This window comes from Sinocyclocheilus grahami, unplaced genomic scaffold (genome assembly GCF_001515645.1).
Source record: "Sinocyclocheilus grahami isolate Dianchi unplaced genomic scaffold, SAMN03320097.WGS_v1.1 scaffold202.1, whole genome shotgun sequence".
Classification (NCBI taxonomy): Eukaryota; Metazoa; Chordata; class Actinopteri; order Cypriniformes; family Cyprinidae; genus Sinocyclocheilus; species Sinocyclocheilus grahami.
In genome coordinates this window covers 135404-160132 of record NW_015505381.1, presented here as the reverse complement: position 1 = coordinate 160132, position 24729 = coordinate 135404, and the positions used below count along the sequence as shown (strand labels likewise).

Sequence of the window (24729 nt, the reverse complement as noted above, 5' to 3'; positions counted from 1 at the left end):
GGGATAGTTTTGCCACCAAACTAACTCAAAAATGCACACATACTTCTGTCTCATTTAACTCTCTGAATGCATATAAGGCGTTTAAACATTATTTTTTAAACAATAAAGGCTTAGACTTGTGAGTGATGTCACGTAGTGCCATTACATAATGTCGTTTGTGAAACTGCTGGTCCTGATACTCCACCCTCGAACTAATCCACCACACATAAACACACCGTCACCAGCTCCTCTGATATCGGTTTGTGCTGCCAAAGAACATGATCTCACGACACACACCCCAGTGCTCATCCGCTCTCACTCTCCTGTTCTTTAATGGATTTAGGGTAGGTTCACAAGTCTAAACAGCCAAATGTCCTCGCAGAACAACAAATAGCTGGCACTTTCACACATACGGTTCAAAACAGGACCTTAAAAATTAAGTCATTTTTTTCTTTTTCAGCAAATGATCAGTGAAAGGAGGTGCTTAACAATCAGACAAATAATGTTTTAACTGAGGTTGCATTAAATATATAAATAAGCTTCATGAGTTTGTCAGAATGGGTACGCATTTTACACGAGCAATTATTGCAAGTGGATAACACGTTTGAAAATAACAGGGTTGGACATTTTTGTCAATCATTATAGTTTGGGTCCAAATGTTACTTTAGTAATATACAGTTTAAATGCAGTATACATTTTTTAAATATGTGCAAATATTTTTCTTAATAAGAAAAAAATATTTTCATTATATATAGATAGATATTACTTTTACACATTTACATATTTTTATAACATCGGTTATTGAGATTATTTGTCTATTTATTATCTATTTTTTATTTTAGTGTCATAAATATACTATTATGGTTTTTATTAATATTTTGAATTAGATTTGATATTTTTTGTTTTCACTTAAATTTTAGGTTTAGTAATTTTCTTCTCTTTTTTTGTACAGTTTTTTATTAGTTTTCTATTTGATAGTTTTAGTTTATTTAGTTTTAGTTATTTTAGTACGTACTTCTTTAAACTGAAACTAAAGTCTTGGCAGCTTTTTTTATTTTAGTTAATATTTCTTTTAACTTTTTTTAGTTCTATTTAATAATTATAACCCTGTCTATTCCTGTAGAATAACTATTTTAAGGTGGCAATAATTGTATTTAATAGCTACTTTGCAAAACTATATGTAACATAGAGTAGTAGGATTTGTCCCACTAATGCTTCGAAAAGTCATGGGATACCAAAAACATGTGGAAAGTGCCAGCTATATTCTTCTCCTTATCCCTTATTTGTTTCTGCGGGTCTAATTTCAGTGAGCTAAACACACATTCCTGTCACATGAAGGGACGGTTTGTATTCAAAATACATGTCTTTGTTCAATGCGTCCTCATTCGCTGTGAATCTCACCTAGAAAGTCACTCTCTCCTCTACTGGTCAGTAAATGTAACATTTAACTGAGGTATCGGGGTAAAAGCCCAGGAGCCGATGTGCAAACCGGATCATCTACAGGGAAGAAACCTGATTCCCATTTGGGCCGGCCGAGAGAGGGAGAGACTGAGATTGTCATTGTGCTCCAAACAACAGCCCTTCTCAACAGCCTCAAACACATGAACCTTTCTCTGCTTGAACACCGAATGGAATGTTTTAACTATGGTTTTAGGAAAAACAGCAGCAAAATCATAGAAAATTAAGTCTACCATGCATGATTTTTAATCATTATGAATAATCAGAGGAATCATCAAATGCCATTTGTTAAGTGTCTCTAAATGATGTTGTTTATATCCACTTGTATTTATACTGAGCCACGCATGCATGTTTAATAAAATCGACTATTAAGTGAAACATCACCGCAATGCATTTGATCCCACAATAGCATAGATTTAGTTTATAGCCATAATTATAGATGTCCAAAAAATCTGTGTAAAAAGGTATGGAAGCTCAATTCTGCCATGTAGAAAAACATCATAATAATGACATGCAAATCATAATGACATAATGACAAGAAGTCAAAACTAAGAGAAAAAAGGTCATAATTATGACAAAAGTCATAATGACTTTTAATGTCAATAATGACTTTTTAATTTCATAATTTCAGCTTTTATGTAAGAATTTTGACGATTTGTCTATTATTTAGAGTATGATTTTTTTCTTATGTGGTGGAAATGACTTCAATAAAAGGTGAAATGTTTTATGTGAGAGGGTGTTTGTGTGAACATCTTTTAGAAATCTCATAATTATGACAAAAAAGCATGATTTTTTTTCGTATGGGGCAGAAATGGGCTGATGTAAAAGTTCAGATGTTCTATATGAAAGTTGTTTATTTGAATTTATCCTTTTAGCCATTTCAATATGCTAGTTTTTTGTCTACATTAAAAAAGGTATTTTGTCAGGTAATCTAAATTATTATTTTAATTTAGTACAAATCTAAATTAACTATTTAAGTGAAAAATATTACTTATTGTAATAGTTGTATATCTTTTACTTTTATAGGATGTATTTTGTGTGTTTTGGCGTTTTTAATTTAAAATAATGTTGGCTTAGTAGGCAAAGCTTTGAGTTTAAGACCTTTATTATTTACAGACAACCAAAACAGATGAAAACTTACCCTCTTGCTCCCTGGACCGAAACAAACGAGATGGGAACGTTATTTTAACTTTTGCAATCCCTATAAACTTGTCAATGATTGAACGCGTGTCTGTGAATAAACTTCATGCATTTATTCTCTTGTTACGTTCTACGCAATGCATATAAATGCTCTTAAATGAAGCACAAAGACACTTGCTCATACTCAATGTCCTCTCTGTATGACATGCTTAGATTAAGACCTGTTTCATATACAGATTACACAAGATTTTGTCAGCTTTTACAGTGATTATACTAGTCTGACAACATTAAACAATCAATCCCTATCATGCTTTTGGTGGAGATGTGCAGATATTGGTCTTACCTGTCTTTAGGTTGGTCAGGATGAGGTTACTCACCAGTTTGTTACAGAAGGCAGTTTGCTCTTGAAACTGATCCCCAATGATGTATAAATTGTCCAAAGATCACATGACTATATATGTGATGTTTTATATTGATAGAGGGTGGGCTGGACATGCCACCGCACATACATGCACCTATGAACACATATAGTACATGCACAATCAGAACAATAGACACATTCTCTGTGTCTGTGCATCGTGTCTATTAATAGATCGGCTGACAACTGTGTGCTTATATGATGATCTTAGAGCTCTGACTGTTTTGGAGTGATCATTTTATAAAAAATAATACAGTGACTTAGGTGGTATAATATTTAGATACTGGTAAATTAAAGGAATAGTTTAGCATTGCATCACTTGTTCACCAATGGATCCTCTGCAGTGAATGGGTGCCATCAGAATGAGAGTCCAAACAGCTGATAAAAACATCACAATAATCCACAAGTAATCCACTCCAGTCCATCAATTAATGTCTTGTGAAGTGAAAAGATGTGTGTTTGTAAGAAACAAATCCATCATTAGGATGTTTTAACTCTTAGATTTCGCTTCTGGCTAAAATATGTGGTCATAATCCTTAATATTGTTTTCTCCAGTGAAAAAGTAATCCTGAATCAGGAGAGAAATATGCACAGATCAAGCACCATAAAACAATTCTAAACAAAGATTTTGGTGTATTTTAATGAGAGAGGACAACAGAAGATGGACTTTTTCATTGGAGGAAGCGTTATTATGGATTATGGACTGACATTTTTGGCCAGAAGTTTTAAGTTAAAATGTCTTAATGATAGATTTGTTTCTTAAAAAACACGCAACTTTTGGCTTCTCAAGATGTTATTTGATGTACTGGAGTGGTGTGGATTACTTGTAGATTATTGTGATGTTTTTATCAGCTGTTTGGACTCTCATTCTGATGGCACCCATTCACTGCAGAGGATCCATTGGTGAGCAACTGATACAATGCTACATTTCTTCAAATCTGATGAAGAAACAAACTCATCTACATCTTGGATGGCCTGAGGGTGAGTACATTTGCAGCAAATGTTTATTTTTGACCAAATTACTGCTTTAATTAGTCATCCTTGCAATTAGCAATACAGTATATATGTACATTTACACATCTGTAAATGTATTGATACAGTATATACAATTCAATTCAAGTTTATTTGTATAGCGCTTATTACAATACAAATCATTGCAAAGCAACTTTACAGAAAATTAAGTTTCGACAATTTTAGTAGTAGCTTATCAGTGGTGACTGTCATTATGTACATATGGCAGAAATGTACGGAAAAATCAATTAAAGACGTAATCAAACAGACGATGAACACTATTAACAGCAATTATTATATGATGCAATCAAACTTATAGCAAAGTTTGGTAGTTCTGTATGTTGTTTCAGGGTTGGCATCATCTCTTCTCAGGTGTTCTGAATCTGGATCCAGACTGAAGCTTGTGTAAATCCTCGTGGCAAAAACAGAGAAACAAATAGAGACATAATTAGCGTAGCTGCTGTTCCAACCAAGCAAAATTGATTTGTTTAACCCAAGCTAAAGAATAATCATGTGCATTTGATCAGATTTGTCTAATTTGAATTTAATTGGAGAAAATTATTGGTCATCCAATCTTTTACATTTTTAACACTCTGTTAGCTTAGATAATTTAGAAGTTTCATCTGGTCTTGTTGAGATATATAGTTGAGTATCATCAGCATAACAGTGGAAACTAATCCCGTATTTTCTAATAATATTACCAAGGGGCAACATGTATCTTGAAAATAGCAGAGGACCTAGGACAGATCCGTGTGGCCCTGCATATTTTACTGGTGATAATTGAGATGACTCCCCATTTAAATGACAAAGTGGTAGCGATCGGACAGGTAGGATGACAGGTAGGATCTAAACCATCTTAAAGCCTGCTATCTGCTATCAAGAGTTGCATCTGTCTAGGTCATCGTAAAAATGTCTAGTAAATCTAGTTATTGTAAACAATTGAGCAGAAATCTGTCTAGGCAGAGCTTGTAAACGTTCAGTCACTTTGACTTGACCTGCGGCTCATTTCCTGTGCCTGTTTGAAGGGTCACAGGATGTCAAACCCCGCAGGTGAGAATATTAACACAATGACAGTTTCCATTACTTCATTCAGAATGTGACAAGTGTGACCTGCTGGAGAATCTCTACTCTTTATTACCTCACCAGGTCTCTTATTCGTTTCAGAAAGTTAGAAGCTGTTCAGTCTCAGTAAACAATAGCTTGAATGTACTGTATGTAGTCAGACTTCTGCACATGTATTGTTATTAGGGGCCAAGCCCCGAAGGGGCTGTAGCCCCTGTTGTATCTGTACTGATTCTTCTTCTTCTTCTTGTCCAATGGGAGTCTATGGCAGCCCTATGAACGGAATATAGGAAAATTATGAAAATTGGCACACTTGTATTGATGGCCATGAATAGTGATCTGACCAACTTTGGAGTCTCTAGGACCAATTCTATAGTGCCACCACCAGTTCAAACATTTAACACTGAAATGGTAATAACTCTTGAACCCCTAATTCTAGAAAAATGAAACATAGTACACCTGATTACTCTCCTCATGTTGATCACATTGAATTTCTTACATTAATTCTGCACCCATTACAGTAACGGCCATTTTGAAAAGTACAGTTTTAAATTTTTTCGATATTCCTTCACAGAATGACTGAACAGAATTTTTTGACCTACTGGTCAAAAAAAAACTTATGATGCTGTGAACTTAACCGAGGTTGACCCGAAATTGGTTCAGAGGCTGTATCTCGGCCAAACTTTGATCAATCAAAATGAAACTTGATACACTTCATCAACAGGATGGTATTAGGCTACATGCCTATTGGGATGGGAACAGCACCACTTATGGATCATGAGATATGAAAAATTGCTATTTTGGCTTATAACTTTTGAACAGTTAATCAGAAAATTGGTGTGATCTTGGTGTCTATGGATTCCTCGGGTCATGCGGAATTTGGGGATATCAATTTTGCCAGGTTTGGCAAACCATGTAAACCATGTGTCCGCCATTTTGAAATTTAGCATAAATTGCAATATCTTTTGAACCATTTGACATATCTGCACAAAAATCGGTAGGGATCATCAACACCATGTTCTGGAGATACCTCAGATACCATGTTCCAGAGATATAACAATTCTTGCAAAAACACATAACTTTTGAAAATTTTGTTATTGTCATTCCTTGGGTTATATCGATTCTGGCGGAATCTCACTTGTCATTTTCCATCAGTGTGTCTGTCCGCAATATTGAAGTAAATGAAAAACAGTTTTTTTCGCTACTCCTTCTAGAAAGTTTGATCATGTGATCTTTGGACCGAGCCGCACAGAAATGATTTTTGATATTCACTTCCATTCCTAAGAAATATCTCTTGGAAGTTGACCGTCCCTGAGTTTGTTTGAATTGATTCTCAATTAAACTTCTGAACGTCAGCATCTGTGTGAACATCCATCTCCTGGTGATTGTGGGTGCCGTGTAGTGCAACATTATAACATTTTGTGTAATCTTGTGCTGTTTTGATTCATTTGTTATCCATATCAGCATTGTACAAACCTTTATTTATCCTGAATTAGAAATAAGTTATTTTATCCGTGCTGTTTTAATTTTCATTTGAACTTCTGTATATTCTAAGTTCATTCTCACCAATAATTCTGAACCGGCTGTTTTTCACATTCATTCAATTTCTGCTGTTTTTGATTTTTGATCTTCCTGCTCTGCACTGCACTACAGCCCCTTTAGGGGCTTGGCCCCGTATCGCTGCTTGCAGCTATATTTATTATTATTATTATTATTATTATCATTATTATTATTCTTTGAGAGCACCTACTATAAAAAGTATTCTGTAAATTAGGTTTGTTTTATTTTATGTATATATATATATATATATATATATATATATATTTATATATATATATATACATATATTTGTTTATTTATTTATTTATTGTTACATTACAGTATATAATTAGTTAAATAAATAACTAAACTGTATCTAACATGAAAAGATTGAAACTTGATTTAAGCCACCACTGTCATCAATACAAAATATGAGTAAAAAAAACATTATTATTTATATTATTATATGGGCTGTATAAAGGGAAAAAATTATGTTAGCCTTTTTTTTTTATAAAACAATAATATCACCAATAATATAAAAAATATAATTCAATATCAAAATATATAATATGACAATAAAATATGTGAGATATATAATTAGAAATTTTATAAATGATCTGCAAAATTTAATTTATATTATGAAGTGTTTTTATAATAATTTAATCACAAAATGATTTATACTTTAAAAAATATATGTAATTGCAATCTCATCCTAATAAGACATTATAACGTAGTATTATAATATATACAATATATTATAAATGATATACATTCTAAAAATTAGATAACATTACTCTTAAGAACTGACAGTATAATATCAACGCTGATAGAGAGACTGTCTTCCTGTCCTCACTTGCTCATTCAAGAAGAAACACTCTTTAACTGACCTGCTCTTAAAACATGTTATTTGCCAAGTCGTTTGATAAAAGAAAGATGAATGAAGAAACTCGGCACAATGAATGCAGAACTGTACTGGGTTGGAAACATTATTCAGACTGTTAATCCAGCACTTTTATACAGAAGTAAAACTTCATTGTGTTCTACTAGTGAATGCAGAGGTAATATGAGGGACATAAAGGCAGATCTTTCATATTTCAGAGGTGAGTCATGTGACTAGGAATGGGTGAATGTCACAAAAATTTAATCATGAAATCATGAAATGTTTCACCTTTTCGACACTGACCTCATGTGCACGTCATGGACAGTGAGCAGTGTTTGGCCTTAGTAACTGGTTGTGTTGGTCTTTTACAGCTGGTTATGTGTTTGGACAAGTTTTGGATGAACAGCTTTGGCCTTGCTTTTTATGCAGCTTTTCAGTTTCAAGTATGACTTAAGAAGCTTTCTAAAGATCACTGTCAATTATTTATTTTCAATGCACTCCTAAGAATAAAAGGTCTTCACGGTTTCTTTAAACTGGGTAATTTCCACTATAGTTGAGTTGTTTTATGGATCTTCTTTAGAGATTAAAAAAGAATGATGTTTTATTTTCAACTTCTTAACATCAATGTTTTGGTTTCTGTATATAATTTTTATTTTATTATTCTTTTTTTTTCAAACTGTGAAACCCTATTTGGTCATAATTTGAACATTTTGAAGGGTATTAGGAGCTGTCGCTTCATAAACATAATTTCCATCATAAGAATAAATATGCTACCTTTCAGCTTCTATTACTACAAATGATCATACATGGTACATGCATTTGGCAGATGCTTTTATCCAAAGAGACATACATTGCATTCAAGGTACCCATTTACCTTTAATAAGTTCTTGTTTTTACTGGGAATCAAACCCATGACCTTGTGGTTGCTGGCACCATGCTGTACTGTTTGCGCTACAGTAAAGCTATTAAATAAATATAGATCAAATAGTGTATAAGTAAATAAATATAGATAGTTTATTTTAATACAATAAGTTCTAGCAGGTAAATACTGCCCTCTAACAGCTGGTAAGTGTAGGAGCTAGGATTTTACTGATGGTCTTCATCTTTACTCGTATTCAAGATGAAATTAGACTCTATTAAATATATTGAGAAAATACAATCCCTTCTTTGTTTGAGTGTAATGCAATTAAATCAACTATAAAACCAATGAAATAGTCACTTATCAGCACATCCTGTTGAATCATTTTATGAAGCAGAAAGGAGTACTGAATTTCCAGTTAATTTGCTAATTTAATTTTATTAGTCATTTTCTCCTCAGCTTTAGTCCTTACCTTATTCGCCTTATTCACATGAAATTGTAAGGTCAAAAATTATCAAAGATTTCTGCTTTCCTGTCCCAAACCTATCTTCAGTAACAAAAGGGCCATTTGGAATTCCTGAAGGCACAGAGGTGCTGATAGTGATCAATGCCTGTAGGCCAACATGTGTATACATCGGGGGTCTGCTAATTGTCACACCTTTTGCCCAGTGGGTGAAGTTATAATCTGCTGATTGGTCAGTTTGAATGTCTCACATTTGGTTTTTAGTCACATGGTCAAGGAAGGGATAAAAGAGGACTGTAACTGTTGCTCTGTCTCTTTTCTTGGCTGTCTCTCTTCTTGGGTCTCTGCCCTCTCTCCCTCTTTTTCTTCCTCTCTCTATCTCTTTCTCTCAGGTAATATTTTACATGTTGGGTACAATTAACTATGCTTTACCATCCTTCATCTATTTTGTAACCAATTCAAGTGTAACCATAACAAAATATTGTTATTAAACCATTTCAATTATTAATTATGTGCTAACTAGTCTTGATTCAAGGTTCATCTTAAAGTGTTACCTATTGCAATACAATAGTCACACAATAGCAACGCTCTCCCACATATGTAGCTATTCTAACTGCGCTTATTTCCGTCGTTGGTATAAGTGGCAGTGGGTGGTAATAGACTAGAAATGTACAGTTTTATACCATCGTGCTGATAACGTTTCTTTAGTCATTCGGCAATCCTACAGCCTGAACCACCGTAGGAAAACCATCCTTACAAAATGATAAATCATGATATCTGCAAATTACGCAATTTATTTACAGTACAATGTTGATGACACTTTTCACGTGAAGCTCAACCCTTTCTGGCAATTTCATCACAGGGCTTTTAATTTGACGTATTTATTGAACACACTGACAAATCACTTGATATTTTATAAATATGTATCCATTACTGTTTCTTAGTTTATTTCAGATGTATTTGAAGCTTTCGAAGCACATTAACAAAATGAGGGATGCATTTTTAATCTTTGTAGTTTGGCCCCAAAAAAAGTCACGTGTAAAAGTAAAAAAAAAGATGTGTAGTAGTAAAGTAAATATGGTGTATTTTGACTTCCTGTCAACTTTAGCTTCTCTTATACACACTCGCATGTTTGCAGATGTTGATTGCGTTCACTCGTTTACTGTGCTGCATCAAACATTTTCTTCCTTCCTTCCATTCCAGACATGGCCTCCACGTTCTTCCTCCAGTCACTGACCTCCACTGTCTTTTCCTACAAAGAGACACACAAATGCAGAACAGAATGATGCCGTAATACTGTACTCTTAACTCTTTCATTTCTGCCACGATGGACGCCATTGACCCCCAGCCCACCTTCTCTGTGTCTTCCTTCTTGACGGACTTGAGGTTTGCTCTCAGGTCCATGGACACCTTGTGTTTGGAGCCCAGCAGAGAGCGCAGGATGGCGTCAGCGGAGACTCGGACTCTCCTCAGGGTGGGTCGCTTGAATTTGCCTCTCAGGTCCAGGACTTTGATGTTCAGGTCCTTGATCTGCAGCAGGTTTGTTTAAAAGTTTCATCATTCACTAGTTATTATTGAGCAATTTGGTTCCTGTATGAATATGATGTAATCTTCTTACACAATACCACAGTTCTACCTGATTAACATTACAGCATTATTTTGGAATAATGCAAGAGCATAAACAGGTGCGACGCAATAAAAGCAATTCCCTCCATGTTTTCTTTTTTTTTTAGCCAGCAAAGGCATTTTGCATTGCTTCATATGTATTCTTTTTTTTTCTTCAGTTTTTCATAAATTGTTCTGTTGTTGTTTATTTTCATATTTTTAAATTAAATCATTTTTTGTTGGGATTAATCTTGGAATGTTGAAATTTTAATTCTACAGAGAAAATGAATGGGAAAAATGCTTCCACAACCGAGGTTGAATAAGGAGGCACTCATTGTTGTGCTCTGTGAAATATTAAATCGGTTCTGATTTAGTAAATATGTTGGATAGTGTTTTCAGTTTTAATATGTATTGACAAATTAATACTGGAAACTTGTTATTTCATGTCTGGTTCAGGAAGTTGCTGTGATTGTGAATGGCCAAAAAGACAATTCATTTTCCTACAGACGTGGTGTGTTGTTAAGCTAAGCTGTTTCTTTACTTCTCTTGTGTTGTGAAGCACTTTAGCCTCGATATCGTAGCGCTCCTCGTCCACCACGTCGATTTTAACGTGTAGTTCCCGACACAGCTCCTGATAGAGAGAGCAAATATAGTGTTTACATGCCAGCAGCTGTTTCTGCTGATGGTGAAAGAAGTTTTTCTAAAAGTATGATTTTATATATACAGAACCAATATTATTGTTTGTTTACAATATTCATGGTTCTTAAATAGCACTTTTGGGATACTATAGTTTCCAAAAACATGGTTTCCCATGTTATAATTTTTGGTAATACCATGGTACTTTTTGTAAGGAATTTATTTATATTAAAGGGGTCATATGATGTTGCTAAAAAGAACATTATTTTGTGTATTTGGTGTAATGAAATGTGTTTATGCAGTTTAAAGTAAAAAAAACACATTATTTTCCACATACTGTACATTATTGTTTCCCCTCTATGCCCAACCTTTTTGAAACGCGTCGATTTTAACAAAGCTCATTGGTCTGAAAAAGCGAGGTGTGCTGTGATTGGCCAGCTATTCAATGTGTTGTGATTGGCCGAATACCTCAAGCGTGTGACGGAAATGTTACGCACCTTACCATACTGTGATGCCCTGTCCGGCCGGAGCGACGAGACATAAACATTAAAACCCATTACAAATGAGGCATTTGTTGCATCCAGTGGGGACATAATTACTGATTATAATGACTTACACTGTCTTTTTACGCGTTGCGTTGCATTGCATAGTGCCGCGTGCGCAGCGTAAACATAAAACTCTGTCTGTATTTGTGATCGGAGAAATGACAAACAACAAGTGCTACTCTACACTGCCCAAAACTCGCGTTTGAAACATCAGTGGCAACGAAAAACACAGCGGCTAGCGTGAGGGGAAGCCCCGGCTTAGCGAGCGCTGAGGCCAGGATAGAGTGAGCTGAGGCGGGCTGGATTCCGCTTCGTCCATGGTGAAAGTTGATGTATTCCCTCAGCGACCAGCACAGGTCAGCTCTAAGCATGACGAAGCGGATATCGTCCTCTTTTGGAAGACCAAACAAAGTAGTTTCACTTTCACAACGAAGCACACAGCGTCTTCAGGATATGGCTGCAGCGTCAACAATACTACAGCGAGAATAAAAGTTACGCCTTCTTTCTTTGCGTGAACATTTGGGAGGTGTTATGCAAATCTTCCCACATAGTGACGTAGGTATGTGGGGGCGTGTTAGAACGAGTTGTTTTAGGTAGGTGTGGTTAACTCTTAACTTTTATAAAGAATATCTCTTTGGTTTTGAGACTTTAGTGTTTGCAACTTTACAGATCTTCTTTATGCACCAAGAGCTCGTAACACTCCAAAGAGAAAGGAAAAATTGAAATTGCATCATATGACCCCTTTAATATCAGTAGTATGAGAGTGTTTTGTGTTGTGGATGATGTACCTGAAGCTCGGTGGAAGACATGCCACTCGTCTGTAGCAGAGGAGCTTTCTCAGCCAGATATCTCTCCTTCTCTGCCTCTTTATCTACTAGCTCCTGCTCTAACTCATCCTTTGCTTTAGCTACCATAAGACTCTGATGAACACACAGACATGCACACTTTAACATCTAATATATGCTAGGAGCAAAAGCTTTTGAATGCACTTTCTTAATTTGTGATGCTTGCTAAATATTGCTTTATTGCATTTTTTGAGCAACCCTCCCAAAACACTCTACAAATGTGTCATTTTGTACAGGAAACACTACCCATGTTGTTTTAAGAAAATGATTACAGTTTTTGCAGTGCAGTTGTACCTTGAGCATCAGCTTGCGAGATGCAGAGATCTTGGACTTTTTCTATCAAATTTCAAATAAGCATTGGTTATATAGAGCAGACATTATTTATGATGTCATATACTATCATTCTCACATCAAAATATTATTTGTTATGGTTACAGAAGATTAGTTTGCTGGTAGATCAGAAAAAAAGTATTGAAAAAGTGGCATTCAGTGATGGCTTGTCACTCTCACCTCTTGCCTGCAAAAGTATAAAAACACACAATTAGATCATAAAATATGATTCTTATTAATAACAAAGCTTTTAGTTTGATGTCCAAAAGTCTAAGACCGCAAAGAGAAAATGCTTTTATTTAGCATTCCTCAAATTAATAAATGTTTTAATAATATTATAGTGATTTTTATAATAAAGTAATTGGAGTGAAAAGAATACATTGATACACTGTAAATTATTTTTCAAAGTTACAAATAAATCAAAGATTATTGGAGTGTTTTACAAGAAAGTAATAATACAATTAATAATGAAAATGTAATTATTTGTCTAATTTAAGTATGTTTTACCATTGCAGTCTTTCTACTTAAAAATGTCATGTTAAATTCAATCTGACTGCATTTCTTTATTTTCTTTATATTATTTGTTAAATTTACTAGCAGTTTCTGAGTGAAAATTGGAAATCCTACACAATTGTTTTTTTTTTAGTTACTTAAGGTGATATGAACAAAACCTGATTGTCCAAGATATTTGGCATAAATTGAGAATCAAGAAGCAAAACAAGTTATTTAATTAATTAATTATTTATTTGATTATTAATAAGTGACCCAGAAATAGCGTAGAATCTTTTTTTTAAATCATTTTCTTTCTCAGAGTTTCAGTGTGGTCTCAGATTTTTGGGCTCCATTGTATTCACAGACTCCTAATCAGCCTTCATTAATTCTGAGGCCTTGAGTAAAGACAACACAGCCGGTAAATCCAAGAATAGAGCACATTTGTCGGGAGAGCCGTAAGACGTCTAAGATGACGAACAACAGAAAGCAGAGACACAATATACTCACTCGGGCATCTTTACAATGGCGATTCAACCTAGGAGATAAAAATAAAGGCGTTTGTTTCCAAAAGGCAGGACCACTGGGAGGATCTTCAAGGGGCTCAAGTATCAGACAGCTTTTCCAGATTCAGACGTGCTAATCAGATGTCATTATACCCCTGTAAACTCTAATAGCAGCAGCCTCACGTATTCGACTCTTGAAATCATTGCGGTAATGATATGTCGACCATTCAGATGTTGCTTTTTAAAATAAATGGACTGCTGCTAATTGATTGATTTGGCGTTTGTTCTGCATCTGTTAACCACTTCAAAGTCCTGACAGTGGCCGTGCACACAGATGAAGTGGACCCATTGGGAAAAAGGTGTTGGCAGACGCCTATCATGGCGCAGTGATTTTGGCATGGTAATTATGCCGCACAGATAACAATCCCAGCTTTCTCCAGCCCATATCCACTTGCAATGCACCATAAATAGACCCGCACCAGAGCTTCAGAGGCTTTAACCCAGCCCAAGTTTCCGCTCGATGATGTTCAACCGGTCTAGAGCACTTACAAAAACAAATACGGTAAATTACGCAATAAAATGAAAGAGCATATCATCATAAATCTGGAACTGGATAGGTTTATTTAACCGAATGCCGAAGGTGGTTTCCAAAGTAATGTTTTTATGATGCTTTGGGTTTCTGCAAATTAAATTGAGGTTTTATGCAGCTCAGTACTGGAAGGCCAAAAGTAAATGTTTGAATCAGCTTGATAAAGGGATTATTTTTTAATTAAATGATCTGAGAGATAAAATCAAAGTGATTTGGGAGACGGAGAAAGATTATAAATCATAAAGCACTTTTGTAAATAAAATACATCAAATGAAAGGAAAGAGTAATATTCACCACATGTATTGACATCAATATGGGTTTTTCCAATGACACTGATTTGATGACAGTAATATTAAATATTTACACATTTGGCCATATTAACAGATATTGAGAAGGAAACGTCCATGCAGTATTCAGATTTTTTTATTTTTTATTATTTGGTTTATTCTTCTTAGAAATGAAGAAGAATGCAATGCAGGCTAACTTTCCTTAACACGGAAGCAAACTGAATGAACTTACCTTGCGGTGCTCAGATGGGCAGAGAAGTGATGCTCTAGAACAATGCCTCTCTTTTTTTAAGACACCCTCTTATTGTTCATCCTCGGCCTGTTACTGGATGATATTATTAGCGTGCACACACACACATAAAGCTTTTATCCAGCACTTGTGGAGGGCTGTTATTGATAGGCCTTGTGCGGCACTTAGACAGCTGTGGACTGTGGTTCCTCATTATGCTTCGGGCCTGTCTCACAACCTAATTTAGCTTACTAGAAGATAAAACTGTTTCATTTAAAGAGATTTCCATTGATATTTTTAACATGTCCACAATGAGGTATCTTAATATCTCTACTGTTTCTCCGAGACAGCATTGAGAGCAGGTCTTCTCCTGAGAAAAAGCCTCTAGTAACCCATGGTTTTTGGAAGAGATCTCAATAAAGTCTTCTTTGGTTTTATCTGTCTGTTGATCAGTAACAATTTGCTTTACTGGAAGAAGGAAAAACTTTTCTTTTTGAATTCATAAGATCATTTAAAGCACATTAAGTTTCTCAGACGTTACACTTTAGAAAAAGCCTCTGCACTGTACAAATAATTTGTTAATAAAAAAAGGTTATTGGACTGTGTTTTACAATAAAATACTATTTCAGTAATTCTACGTTAAAAATGTCATGTTTTACTTCAGCGTGCTATTTATTTATTATTTGTGAAATTAAAATTATTAGCAAGTGAAAATTATTACAAAGTAAATTCGACACAATTTTCACTCAGAAATTAGTACATTTCATAAATAATTACAAATAAATGACAGGTAGCACATTGTATTAAACATTAAATTTTGAGATAAAAAGACTGAAATAATATTTTTACTTGTAAAACGTGCTTCAATAATCTTTGTTTTATTCATTTTGAAAAACTTTTTACAGTGTAGCTACAAACTTACGGTGTGATAAATATTGATCTCATTTGTAAAAGGAAGTTGATACTTAAATGAAGCATAACTGAGAAATAAGTATCATGAGGTATAAAAAAGAATCCTTCCTTTGGCTTTCTCAGAAGATGAACATTATCCTTCATAATCTATGGAATAGTTGACTTTAGGGATAAACTTCACTTCATGGGTATCAGTTTTGCCTTTTGTATAATCATTTTTGCATTTATATAATCATTTCAAACACATTCAATCTGCTGCTTCTGGGATGTTTCTCCTGAGAAAAAGCCCTGGATGTTTTGGAAGAGATCTCAACAATGTCTCAAACTGGCCAAGAATCCAAATTCTGCAGTCAAATGGCAGATATTTGAAACATATCTCATTAAATTCTCCTAAAATCAAATGATCTGCTATCTATATTACTTTTATAGCCACAAACTTTCTGTATGATAATGACTGTTCTCATTTGTTTTTCCATTGGAATTTTAGAAGAAACATCTGAAATGTAGTGAAAATAAATTGAGAATTAAATGAAGTCTATAATGAAGTCATAAGCTATAAAAGAGCAACATCTGAGCATTAAAGTCTTCCTTTGAGTTTTGCATAAGATGAAGATTATCTCCTAAATCAGTTTTTTTTCAGTAACAATTTGCTTTAGGGATAAACTTTACTTCATGAGTTTTGCCTTCCCATATCATCATTTTTGAGATGAGATTTTTATTTTTATTCTGTCACATTGATTTGCTGTATCTGTTGAACCATGCTCTGTGTTTGACCTTGCGTCTGATTAAAATATTAACTGTAGACAACAATAATCTCTGTGAGAGATTATGACGGGAATTCAAAGTTGCCCATAGGTTGGCATAGCTAAACATAGAGCAGTTAGACAGCTGTTAACGCCACTCTGGTGTTTGTGAGATACTAAAAGCTGTTTTGATGTCTCGAGATAAATGCATGCATGCAATGCTTTTATCTGTGCTTAGGTTTTGCTGGCTTTCTCCAGGTGTACTTTGCAGTTATACAACATCCTTCCAGGTCAGAGATTACCGGCTTTATCAGGCCTTGTACTTTCAAAATAGAGTGTCTTGCCACATAGATTTCCATTATAAGTGATCAAATATTCCCTGAATTTGCATTCTTGCTTGTTTTTGTCTCTGTAGCCATGTTACCAAACTCTCTCTGGATGCGGAAAGCATTCGAAGCAATGCCGTTTCTTGGCTGTATTGTGTTTGTGTGGGTGTGTAGATGTATCTTATCTGCTTGTCGATTTGAGCATCATTTCCAGGACCTGCTTTCTGAGAGATATAAAATATAAGATCTTCCATCATGCAGGTATTGTAACATGACTCAGATGCTGGTATTGTGTCAAAAGGGCTTCCTACATTGCTAGCTGTAGAGAGCTCTAGAAGGGTCAGTCTGCGGGTAACACCTGTCCTGTTTACTCTCATGATGGGCTCTGCTGGATTTGGTTCTTGGCTGATGTGGAAACACAGGATTATAGATGCTGCATGTCGGTCGTGATTGGACCGCATTTAGAGCCGCTGTTGATATTGAACGTTGGTGTGAGAGGATTAAGCATCATTTAATATGTGCTCGTGTTATTTTTTTTGCCTATAGAGGATTTTTTTTTTGTCATGGCTTTTATGTGTGATGAAGACTGGGGCAAGTTGTCACACTTTTTCCAGGGTGGGTTTATTTGTCAGTTTTTGTATATGCAAAAACCTTAAAGTATTGATTACAGAAATTATTGATCATTTTCATTTAACGGTGACCAGCAAAAAAAGATATATATAATAATAATTATATATATATATATATATATATATATATATATATGTTATATGGTGAGGCATGTTGTCACATTATATGGGGTATAAGATATTGATGTTGACTTGAGAAGAATACCTTTTTAGAAATATGAAAAAGAAATTAAAAAAATAAACGTGCATTTTGTATGTATTATAGGCTCTTTATAAATGACCTTAGTTTGTCAGTCTTTAGTCTCTAGATGAAAGCGTTGCGCTCTCTGTGATGGTGCGAATAGATCAGGCCCGTGACATGCTCAGAGACATAAACACGCTTTGTTCTCATCACACTTGTGTTTTTGATGTGTGTGTGATGTCATGGACAAAACATTCGCATTCAACCGTCTGTTTACAAAAAATTTTTTGAGTCGTATTTGTTTAAATTATAATTGCATTCTCTTGCATTGTTAGTTATCATAGCATAATGCACGGCATATAGCCCAGTCAGAGAAAATATTCAAATTAAAAATACTAAATCCCAGTACACGTAAAAATAACCCAGTTTTATTATTGCAAAAATGTCAGTTGATAATAATATTTGGATTTCATAATAAAACTGTTTATTGGACTAAGTATAAACTGAACACCAAATTAGGCACTTATATATATATATGTGTGTGCATAACATTCATCAAACATATATATTTCTCATGAAAGTGACCAGTCTGTCCTTCTGGGTTCACCCACGTCAGCTGTATTTCTACTGAGCGTGAGCCAGAGCACCAGCTCCCTGACCAAAGCCAAAGCCCTTCGGTCCAAAGTTTTTAGCATAGCACCCTATATAAATAGAAATAAGTATAAATAATCAAATAAATAATGTTTTTGTAAGTATAATTTTTTTTTTTTTACAAATAATGCTATTATATAACATGATAAAAATGTATTATATATAATAATGATAAATTATATTTTATAATATACGAATATTTTATATATTAAATGTAAATATTCTAAATTTTATGAATATTAAGCATAATATTAAATATAAATAATAAAATAAATAGTGTTATTATAAATATAAATACAGATGAAATAAATAACGGTATTATCAATAGAAATTTTAATATTCTGTTAGAATAGAAATGCTATAAAAAATAGAAATATTAAATTGAAGTAATATTAAAATGTTAGGAATATAAATTATAAAGAGACATTAAATAAATAACATTATTATCAACATAAGTTTAAATATTCTGTTAATATAGAAATATTCATTAGATCAATATTGTAAATAGCATATATACAGTAATATTATAATATTAAAATAAATAATGTTATTCTAAATCTAAATGATATAAATAATCAATACATATTAAATAAACTACATTATTATGAATATAAATGTTCTTTATTTCTGCCTATTTCTGAACAAATTCTGAATATCTTACTACTGAATAAATATACACACCTGTATGCATGATATTTGATACGGACCTTTACAGTAAATCTCTCCGTCTTTATCTGCTAGAGTTGTGGACTCCAGACTCTTTCCACACTTTGCGCATCTGAAGCAGCTCTTATGCCAAGACTGAAGGAGATGAAAAGTGATGGCCCGAAATGTCGTTTGTCACGGTCATTTAGTTGGTTTTATTGTCATGTCATGCTGTTTGGCAGTATATAAAACATCAGACATGTTGGGATTGGCAGTGATTTGGCAGCATCACTTGGCTTTCATATGAGGGCAGGTGAGGACATGGTGTTATTACGTTTGCATTGCATTGCTTGTAGTAGTCGATGATGAGACTATTTTGGCAACCAAGCCAAAACAATCAGTTAAACGAATACATGGTTGGGTTAACCAGTTTGGTAAGGCGATAAGCCCGGGGCAAAGTGAGAGTATCTCCACAAGTCTAGTCAAGAAAAACAAACTCACGTTTCCCCCTCCAACCACCTTCTCTGCCGCGTACACGGTGCTTCCACAGCGAGGCCAAGCGTCCTAACCGCCGAGCTTCTGCGCAAACTTTGACGGGTTAGGGTTGTTGGTTGCACGATGAGATGCTTGTCTGTGCGACAAATGCAAACCGGCTACTTTAATGCACACTGGTAAAGACACAATGCAAAATGAAAACATCCTACTAGCCCGGCCGGTTTGATTCCCAGAGCTTCGCCCGTGTCCATGCTGAGGGTTACCGCTCCCCCACCGAAGCCGTAGCCTTTTGGGCCGTATTTCTTGCCATAGCAGGACTTGCAGTAGATCTCGTCCTGATGCACAGTGACTGTTGTGCTGTCCAGATTCTTTCTGCACACCACTGCAGTCAACATAGGTGCACATGCATAATCAATACACTGTTATGCATTAGACAGTTTGCTTTGTAGATTATAAATAATAAATGCTTGCTTTTTCATATATTACAAACTTCTCATAGAAACATTATAAAATTAGAAATGCAGTTCATGACTCCTGAAAATCAGTAACTGATTCAAACTTACTGGTGATACAGTAAGAGTATACGAGCTATAAAATGGATCTCAGTTTGGTCGTGTCATAAGTAACAGTGAATTTGAGGAGAAATGTTTGAGTCCATATTGAGATATCTGAATTTGGAGGCAAACATTTGTGTCCCTGCTAATCTGAGCACAGTTTGAGACTGTTGAGATCTCGTCTGAAACTCTTTTCTCTGGAGAAGCATCTGGAAAAAAACGGAGGTATTAAAAACACATACACTCTCCCTACTGTTTGGTGACATAATAACTTTGAGCATTTGGTGCATCATCGATGTAAGTGTGTCTGCAAGTGTCATCTACACATAAACATCCATTTGTTCCACAGATCTGCAGTCAGATGCAGATGATGTGCAGCCATAAAAGGCAGATGAATCCACCGGGATGTTTGTTTGTGCAACACCTAATATGGACATGCTGTTAAACAGGAAAGATTTATTTGCTTACAGTCTCATTTCCAAACTCATGCCAGCTTCCTGCTCTAGGACTTTCGTCATTAGGTCAGAAGCACAAACTACTGCTAATGATCCAACGGTTATTACTTGATTTATTACAATAACTAGAACTAAAACTGAAGTCAAAATGTACGAAAACACAATAAATATATTTAAGAAGAGCAAAAATGACAATACAACAAAATTACTAAAACTTTCTCTAAAAAAAAAACAACTAAATATTAATAAAAAACTAGTATCTCAATAATAAAAGAACACTTTGTCAGTCATTCATAAGCACAAACTACTATTAATTATCTGTGTGTACAATTCAGGGTTATTACAGTTAACTAAAACCATACAAAAAAAGAATAAAAATGTTGTTGGAATAAAATAAATAAAAGATACAAAACTTAAACGTATTATTTTTTAACTCGTTTTCATTTTTTAACTTCATGTAGTACAATAAGAACAAATTAACAAAAATGACTGAACTTTCTGAAAACGTTGTGTAAAATTGAAAATAAATAGCCTATGAAAAATGTAAAAATAAAAACTAATTCAAAATAATAATTACAACTATAATACTAGAAATATACTGGTACAGTTAAGCAAGCAATTAAATAAATGTAATAAATAAAAAAAATAAAAAAATCATAAATGAGATCCACTGGCAGTATTTGTGGAGATTTGTGCCCAAAGAAGAACAGACTATATAACAAAATAAGAATTTCCTCTGGGCTGGCATCATGCTATCACATTTACAGCTGACAGTTTTGTCCAAAAACAATATATTATATTTTCCATGCTATATATGACCATCTGCATGAATAATTTTCCATTATCCGGGTAACACCCTCTCTCTGCAGGACTAACCCTCACCACCCATTTCCATAAGGAGAATCTCACGGTCTAAATAAAAAATCATAAATGAGATCCACTGGCAGTATTTGTGGAGATTTGTGCCCAAAGAAGAACAAACTATATAACAAAATAAGAATTTCCTCTGGGCTGGCATCATGCTATCACATTTACAGCTGACAGTTTTGTCCAAAAACAATATATTATATTTTCCATGCTATATATGACCATCTGCATGAATAATTTTCCATTATCCGGGTAACACCCTCTCTCTGCAGGACTAACCCTCACCACCCATTTCCATAAGGAGAATCTCACGGTCACATGCACATCCTTTCTGCTTAAAATACCCCATTAGAGCACTGAAGGTGTTAGGTGAACATGTGTGTATCCATATGTGTCTGTCTCTAATTTTTCTAATTTCCCCGCTTGAGCTTGAACATCTGCTCCCATCTCTCACATTAGTTCACATATTGTGATGTGAATACAGAGCATGAGCTGTGTCACCTGTGTGCATGTGTGTGTGTGTGTGTGTGACTTACTGCACAGGGAGCAGGACTTGTGGAAGCTTTGTCCTTCACACTGAACCTCCTCTGCGAAATACATCGTCTTCTTACAGCAGCCACACTTGTTTCCTCCTCCCAGCGGCATCCTGACAGTATCAATGCATGCAGACTTTAAAACATGTGCAAATTGCTTCACAAATGCATCAGGCTTTATTGCATTTGCATATCATTTTTGCAATTTCTGTTTATGCGTTTTCACAGTTTCAATTCAATTCTTTTTATATGAAGATACATTTTGACTGGATAAAAGATCATTTGTCATTGCCATTGTTTTGAAAGTACAATCAAATGGTTGCATGCTGGTTTTTGTAAGTCATGGAAGAATATGCACATAATTATGGATTATTTATGTTACTTTGTAATACTTTACAATAGGGTTTCATTGGTTAACATTAGCTAACATGAACTAACAATTAAAACAGTTATTAATGTCAATTTCAACATTCACAAATATGTTTTTTTTATGTTTTGTATCTGGAAACTTTAATTAATGCACTGTGAGCTAACATGAACAAATAACAAAGAATAGTATTTTTATTAACCAACATAAACTAAGATAGAGAGCATGTATTGCTAATTGATAGTTTATTTTAGCTAATGTATTAAGTAACATTAACAAATGGGAGCTTGTTGTAAAGTGTTATATACTCTATACAGACTATGCATCTGATATCAAACCTGGATAAAGGTTTAAGACACGGGAGTTCTGTCTTTCCCACTGTTACAAAAACATTATTTTATGGAGAGTAATAGTAAAGCTCTTACCTGCAGTGATAGTTAGTCACTAGAAGAGAGAGTCTGGAGTGTTCAGCAGAGTCCTCAGATGAGTCCAGAGAGGATGAGAGACTGATGAAGAGATGAGGAGCTGGAGGGAAAACAGATGCAGATGCAAAACACGAAAGAGAGAGAGAGAGAGAGAGAGAGAGAGAGAGAGAGAGAGAGACATATCTAACCTATCTGGCTCTTCTCAAATCACTATTTGACAGTGATTTATGTCTATTATATTATATATTGTTAGGTAGCCATTGCAAGTTGATGATTTTTACTACTATACTTCTATCTATCTGGCATCAATTTACTATGGCCAACTAACAATTAGTAGTCAATGCACATCTCTTCTTAAATCTTTAACAGTTGATTTACCAAACAAACTAGAATCCCCATGAATCAGTTTGTATTTACCATACAGTTTATGTCTATTATTTTCAGAACTGTAATGCTTTCAGGAAGACATGCAGTGTTGTATTGACCCGTGAAAAGCTTGCACGTGTGTTTGTTAGGAGGACTGGAGTCCCTCACCCTCCTCATTCCAACACAATGATACGCAGCTGGACCTGCTGGAGCCCAAAACTCGTCAGGAAATGAGAAGCGGAAGAAAGTCAGCTAGTTAGTTAGCTGGTTAAGAAATAAAGCATATTAGTTAGTTGGTTGGTTAGTTAGTTAGGGAATCAATCATTGTTGTGACCATTGTTGCTTTTGGGAAACGCACCACCAATTAGTTCAGAAACAAAGTTACTTAGGAACTAAAGCAGAGTAGTTAGTAAAGAAATAAAGAGTCATATCTAACCTATCTGGCTCTTCTCAAATCACTATTTGACAGTGATTTATGTCTATTATATTATATATTGTTAGGTAGCCATTGCAAGTTGATGATTTTTACTACTATACTTCTATCTATCTGGCATCAATTTACTATGGCCAACTAACAATTAGTAGTCAATGCACATCTCTTCTTAAATCTTTAACAGTTGATTTACCAAACAAACTAGAATCCCCATGAATCAGTTTGTATTTACCATACAGTTTATGTCTATTATTTTCAGAACTGTAATGCTTTCAGGAAGACATGCAGTGTTGTATTGACCCGTGAAAAGCTTGCACGTGTGTTTGTTAGGAGGACTGGAGTCCCTCACCCTCCTCATTCCAACACAATGATACGCAGCTGGACCTGCTGGAGCCCAAAACTCGTCAGGAAATGAGAAGCGGAAGAAAGTCAGCTAGTTAGTTAGCTGGTTAAGAAATAAAGCATATTAGTTAGTTGGTTGGTTAGTTAGTTAGGGAATCAATCATTGTTGTGACCATTGTTGCTTTTGGGAAACGCACCACCAATTAGTTCAGAAACAAAGTTACTTAGGAACTAAAGCAGAGTAGTTAGTAAAGAAATAAAGCCAGTAAGTTAGTATTTAGTTAGTTGATAGTGTCGCGGGGTGAATGAGAGCACAGACTCGGTACTGGTCGAAAGAGCCCCGGAGGGTGATTTATTTGCCCACACACTGATCACACGTGCCCTTGATGACTGGTGCTCGGTGCCCGTCTCACACTGGTGCTCGTGGGGTGAAGTGCCGTGGTGCAGATCCCTCTCCCTGGGTGCCTTCAGATTCTGTGAAATAAGGAGAACAATCGTTAATGCCGCCTGGAGCTCTGGGGTGCTCTCCCGCTGGTGTCTCTTCTCCTGGCTTTTAAGGCCAGCGGGAACGAGCTCCAGGTGCGCCACTCATCGCGCACAGGTGTTGTGCGTCGGTGATCAGTGTGGCAGCGGCGTTTCCAGGGCGACGCTAATCTGGACTCGGGATACTCGCCACATCCCCCCCCCCTAGGCATCGCCCTGGTTCTGTGGGGAAATACACAACTCGTTGTGGGGGTATTCCAGGGGGGGGATTTCTGGTTACCTGCCAGACCTGCCCAACCGGACCAGCCCCGGGAGAGACCGTCCGCATTCCCGTGATCGGCCCCGGCCCGATGTTGTACTTGGAAGCAGAAGTCCTGGAGTGCGAGGAACCACCGTGTCACCCGGGCGTTTGTGTCCTTCGCCCGGGACATCCACTGCAGGGGCGCATGGTC

At 35.3% G+C, this 24729-nt stretch overlaps 2 protein-coding genes and 1 pseudogene across 2 annotated transcripts in view; all 3 read right to left on the bottom strand.

The window, feature by feature from the left end:
* Nucleotides 1–9582: 9582 nt before the first annotated feature.
* LOC107595451 (troponin I, slow skeletal muscle-like) lies at nucleotides 9583–14917 on the bottom strand. The gene is made up of 8 exons (XM_016285854.1): nucleotides 14874–14917; nucleotides 13770–13797; nucleotides 12951–12957; nucleotides 12735–12776; nucleotides 12384–12515; nucleotides 10956–11045; nucleotides 10163–10339; nucleotides 9583–10061 (listed from the first exon to the last, which is right to left on the bottom strand). The coding sequence occupies exons 2-8, from the start codon at nucleotides 13775–13777 to the stop codon at nucleotides 9969–9971; spliced, it is 549 nt and encodes a 182-aa protein (XP_016141340.1). The 5' UTR covers nucleotides 13778–13797; nucleotides 14874–14917; the 3' UTR covers nucleotides 9583–9968.
* A 3295-nt stretch (nucleotides 14918–18212) lies between these two features.
* On the bottom strand, nucleotides 18213–22714 carry LOC107595450 (cysteine and glycine-rich protein 1-like; annotated as a pseudogene).
* Nucleotides 22650–24729, bottom strand: part of LOC107595433 (uncharacterized) — a 2956-nt gene continuing 876 nt past the window's right edge. The window contains exons 3-4 of the mRNA XM_016285837.1: nucleotides 24558–24711; nucleotides 22650–22753 (exon numbers count right to left, since the gene is read on the bottom strand). Of these exons, the coding sequence (XP_016141323.1) occupies nucleotides 22650–22753; nucleotides 24558–24711 (258 nt within the window). The remainder of the gene's footprint in view (nucleotides 22754–24557; nucleotides 24712–24729) is intronic.

Coding starts and splice junctions, on each gene's coding strand:
- LOC107595451 (XM_016285854.1), bottom strand. Junction 10,340..10,955: donor TGCTTCACAACACAAGAGAA/GTAAAGAAACAG, acceptor AACCTGCTGCAG/ATCAAGGACCTGAACATCAA. Junction 10,062..10,162: donor AGAAGGAAGACACAGAGAAG/GTGGGCTGGGGG, acceptor GTCTCTTTGTAG/GAAAAGACAGTGGAGGTCAG.